General features: G+C 44.3%; 1 protein-coding gene across 1 annotated transcript; it reads right to left on the minus strand.

The window, feature by feature from the left end:
• Positions 1-603: 603 nt before the first annotated feature.
• LOC132871144 (kelch-like protein 10) lies at positions 604-2,379 on the minus strand. The gene has a single exon (XM_060905252.1). The coding sequence runs from the start codon at positions 2,377-2,379 to the stop codon at positions 604-606; it is 1,776 nt and encodes a 591-aa protein (XP_060761235.1).
• Positions 2,380-5,106: the final 2,727 nt, after the last annotated feature.

A 5,106-nucleotide genomic window follows, 5' to 3' on the forward strand; every position in this document is an offset into this window, starting at 1 on the left:
TTTGAACATCAGTGATAAAAAAGATATTTTTTTTATTCAATCGGCCAATGTCACCTCTCTCTCTCTCTCTCTCTCTCTCTCTCTGCCTCTTGCTGTCCCTCTCACTCTGTCTCTCTGCCCTAGAATGTATATGTTGTGAAACACCTCTGTGACAGTGGGTGTCTGAGAGAAGATTGAGAGTGCAGTAGGTTACAGAAACACTTTTTGGCAATTTAAGACGTTATTGTGTGAAAATTGCTTTCAATAAATGTTGATGGAAGTTCACTTGCAGTTGTGATTTCACTTAAATCAGTATCCTGTTTTAAGGTGTATGCTTTGAAATTTAGGACGAATTCTGGGTTTAGGCCTGTTTCAAGATGAGCAAACCTGTTTCAAGGAACAGCTTCATTACACCTCACTACTACTGAATAATTTACACTTAAATTAGTAATTTATTTTCTTCATCTTTGATCATAAAAATGATCCGTGACACTGATGAGAAAAGAGTGAACAAAAGATTAATTCAGGGTTTTTACTGCTCCAGGGCTCCTGAGTGTGCAATTTAATACAAGAGAGACCAAAAGGATGCTGATAAAGGAAGAAATTTATTTGTAAGTTTCAAATTTAAGCAGGAAGTGTGAGGAAGCCGCTCATGCTCTGTGAGCTCTGGGGGACTTCGTCTCGGGGTGCGGTGTACTCGGCCATGTTGGGTAAACCAGACAGCACACAGCAGCTCAGAGCGCTGCGTAAAACCTTCATGTCTTTGACTGCACACCATGCATCAGTTTTCTTATCGTAACACTCCACCTCACTGATGGAGGCACAGCCGTTACGTCCTCCAGCAACAAACAGGAGATCGTCCACCACCTCAATGCCGAAGTGGCTGCGCGATTTCATCATGGATGGAATGGCTCTCCATGAATTAGTCTGAGGATTATACACCTCTGCATTTCTGTGATAAATAACACCATCAAATCCACCAACAGCGTAAACCTGTCCATCGTATGAGACCACACCCACTCCACGCCTTCTGTGCCTCATGGGGGGGATGACAGTCCACTGGTCCGTTTGAGGATTGTAATACTCCGCCGTGAACAAGTGCTGGTCCTCGTCAAACCCGCCACACACGTACACTTTGCCGTTCAGTGCTGTAGCACCTGCGTCGCTTCGTCTTTCGTGCATTGGTGCAATCATACTCCACTGATTAGTCTCCGGTTCATATCGCTCGACTGTGTCTAGCCATTCATTGCCATCGAATCCTCCCAGGGCATAGATACGGCCCTCCAGCACACACACACTCACGTAACATCGACGAGTGTGCATGGGGCTCACCTGAGCCCAGGTTCGGGTGACGGGGTCAAACCTCCTCACAGTGTTGGTGTAACTGTTCCCATCAAATCCTCCGATGCAGTACACAAAGCCATTCAGGTACACTGTCCCGTGATGCATTCGTGGATTCTCATCATGGCACGTCGCTTTGACCCAGCGCTCTGCTCGCGTATCATATACTTCGATGCTATTGGTGGGGCCCCTGTGGCTCCAGCCACCGATTACCAGCAGAACGGCTTTAGGGAGGCGGCGCCGTGTGAACTCGGAGCCGAGAGATTCGTTCACGTTGAGCCGAAGGATACTCTGCAGAGCTCTGGAGATGATCGGCTTACATGCTGCGTTGTCCTTCACTAAAGCGTTGTTCCTCACGTGATCCATAAAGTAATCGTACGTCAGTAGCGCCAGACGCACCTTGGCCAGTAACACTCCCATGTGTGCGTTCCGACTCTGCGGCGCGTGTCTCATCCACTGTAAGATGGTCTCGAACACCACATTTTCCTGTTTCACGTTCAGCTCGTCGTTCTCGATGATCTCACCGAGCTGCTCGACCGTCAGCTCCAGGAACTCCTCAGAGACGCGCACCATCTCCTCAAAGTTGTGTAAGATAAACCGGAAGGCCTGCTGCTTCAACTTCTCAAAAGCATGAACGCAAGCGAAACACCAGATGCCAATGCAGTTCTCCAGACACAGCTGAGCCTTCAGGAACGCACAGCACTCGTTCACCAGGCTTCTCACCATCAGGTAATCAGCAGTGATCAGCAGCTCGTGCACGTTTTCCTCCGTGATGTGAACACGGTATGTGTACGCGTACTCCATGATCAGCTCCATCATCTCAGAGGAAATGTCAGGGATGCTGTACTCGTGCTTATCTGGAGGGCAGTAGCTGCTGGTGAACAGAGCGGTGAAGTAATTGCTGCAGCCACACAGGATGATCTTGTGCGCGTGGAACTCGGCACCATCCACTTTGATGAGAACATCACAGAGCTTCTTCTCCAACGACAGCTGCTTGATGGCGCTGTAGCTCATCTCTAACTTACTTGCCATTTCTTTCTCTCCTTCCTGCTTCATCATCTTCCCTTCAGTGTATTTGTGCTGACGGTGCAGATGCGTTTTTATAAGCTACTCAGTGCGTTCCAATTCTTTATTCGAACAGAAGATTCTGATTCGCGTTCCGATTCGAATTCCGTAAATGGATACAGTATGGAAAGTCCCTGAGAGAAACCCTGTTCTTCAGGATAAATCTCTGTAAAGGGCTTTTGGACAGCAGCTTTTAAAGCCTGTTTATGTTCAAAATGCACACACGCCCACTGTAAAGAACAATTTACCCTCCTGGAAAAAAAAAAACAGATCCAAGCTGAAATGTCCAGAGGGTATTAATTATACATTAAAATGATTAAACTTTGATTAATTGAAAGAGTTAATAGTGGATTTATTAGATAGATAGATTATTCAGGCAAATATTGTCTTTCCGACGTTTTGGTGAGGAAAGTAATTGAACTCGTCCGCCTTAAGTAACCTTTTAAAACACTTTGTACATCAGAAAAAAACCAGAAAGCAATTTGATCCGAACCGGATCAGCACCGGATGTACCCCAAAGTGTGGTCGGGATACAGCAAGCGGATCCGCCCCACATAACTTTTGCTCTCCGCCCCGTATCCGGCGTAGATACAGTGTTTGGATCTGGAATGGATGTGGGCCAGGTCCGGCACGGATCATTAAAAACCTCTCTCTGCACTGCCCAAATCAGGTCCGGATGGGAGTTGGATCAGTGCCGGATGGAGTCCAGATATGTACAACAACCGTCTGAGGTGAAACCTCAACCCTGCTTCATTAGCATTCATAGGAGACAAATGTTAAGAAAAATCTTCAATCACAAAGTGCTTTTATTGACATGTGACTTTATAGATCAGCTATTTTTCACATTGGTAATTGGTATCAGCTCACAACATTTCTGGCACAGTGCAAAAAACAAAAAAGTTAAACAATGCTCAAAGTGCTGAACTGCATCGTATACATCACCACATATGCAAAACATGGATTAAGTGCTGAACTGCATTATAAACACCATACAAGCAAAACATGGATATAAAGCACATGGCTTTCACACCAAAATGTACTCAAGTTCACGGTCCAGGCTTGTAAGTTCACACAGGCCCAGCATGTCAAGTGAACCATGGCTTTTAAAACTGGATAAAAAAAGAAAATGGCAGTGTATGGTATTGGTACAAAGTCTTCACACGTGTGAATGTGCGGCCTCAGAGAGCAGCCCTCTCTACAATCACACGCCATCATTAGCCTCGTGCTCAGCCCCTTGTACCTGAAGATGAAAAACATTGGTCAGTTCTCCAAATGGCATGATTCAAACATAAAATAACTTTTCCCAAACAACCTTAGCTTCGTTCTGTAAAATATTATGGTTATTCATCCAAAAGAATCGTCTCACAATGTCGAAAAGGCGCTTAGCGAAAAAGTCAGTGCTGCATATAGTGAGCGGACTGAAGTGGTGTCTGTTGAAGAGCGCGCATGCGCTGTTGAAACTGTTTAAGAAATTGTTGGTGTCTGTTGAAACTGTTAAAGAGCGCGCATGCGCTGTTGAAACTGTTTAGACATATAAACATAGACGCCGCCTTCTGCGTAGAATCATACGTCATCCTCGCCGCCATATTGGATGTGGCAAAGTGGAGATTCTTTAACCGTCTCTGGTATAGCGTCTAGACAGTAGCCGAGAAGAAAGATGCCTCATTCATGTGCTGCGTTTAACTGTACCAACAGGTTTACCGTCCAAACGAGATCACATGGGATTACCTTTCACAGGTGAGACTGGAAAAATACTTTTCATTGTATTTGGTCATTATAACGTAATTTTACGAACAGATTTTTCTGACTTTGTGGCTAATATGAAGGATTTTGACAGAACAGGTCAGACAGTCAGGATCAGAGACGGAGCTGTTCCTTCAGTCTTTAGTTTCCCAGCTCATCTCCACTGGGTAGTTGTATAGTTATAAGCAATGAGAATTAGGTAATACAGTGCCACACTATGATGAATGTTTTTAACCTTTCTGAATGTGAAGGAATCAGTGATGTATTTTGTTTTGGTATGACGTTAGAACCTGGCCGAACTCAGTTTGGCGGTCATTCAGCTCACTTTATTCAACGAGAGTAGGTTTGTGTGGTGACTCAATAAATAAAACAGTACATTTTTATTTTCATTCACTATTTCCAGTTTTCCACTCAGTGGCGTAGCCAGAAATAAAACATTGAGTGTGCAACAGCAAACACTGGGTGTGCCAAATTTATTATGAAATGTATACACCTCCACATACATTCAGCATGTATCTCTCTCAAACAACATGCAACCACCGCAAAACAACACACAGACACTGAGATGAACATAAGTATAACACCTGAATATATCATCTGAACAAATTGGCCTTAGCAGATGAGTGAAGAACATAACACTGCTGCTACACCTGCGCTGCGCAACTGAATTTATAGGGCAAGGCGACGTGGCTTGGCCTTGAACGCATTTATTATGTCATCACAGTCTAATTTCTTGGCGAGCTCTTTTTCGAACATGAGCAGTGAGATGCTATTAAGTCTGTCTGTGAGCATCGTGCTTCAGATCTTCGACTTTACTCTGTTAACAACCGAAAATAGTCGCTCAACAGAGCAACTCGTGACTGGCAGTGTTACCAATACACGCAGTAAACTTGTAGCGGCCAAAGTAGAATTCATATAGATGTGAATTACAATTTATGTTAAAAAGTATAAATAATTTCATTTGAATTTGTAATTTCA

The sequence above is a fragment of the Neoarius graeffei genome, chromosome 23 (genome assembly GCF_027579695.1).
Source record: "Neoarius graeffei isolate fNeoGra1 chromosome 23, fNeoGra1.pri, whole genome shotgun sequence".
Classification (NCBI taxonomy): domain Eukaryota; kingdom Metazoa; phylum Chordata; class Actinopteri; order Siluriformes; family Ariidae; genus Neoarius; species Neoarius graeffei.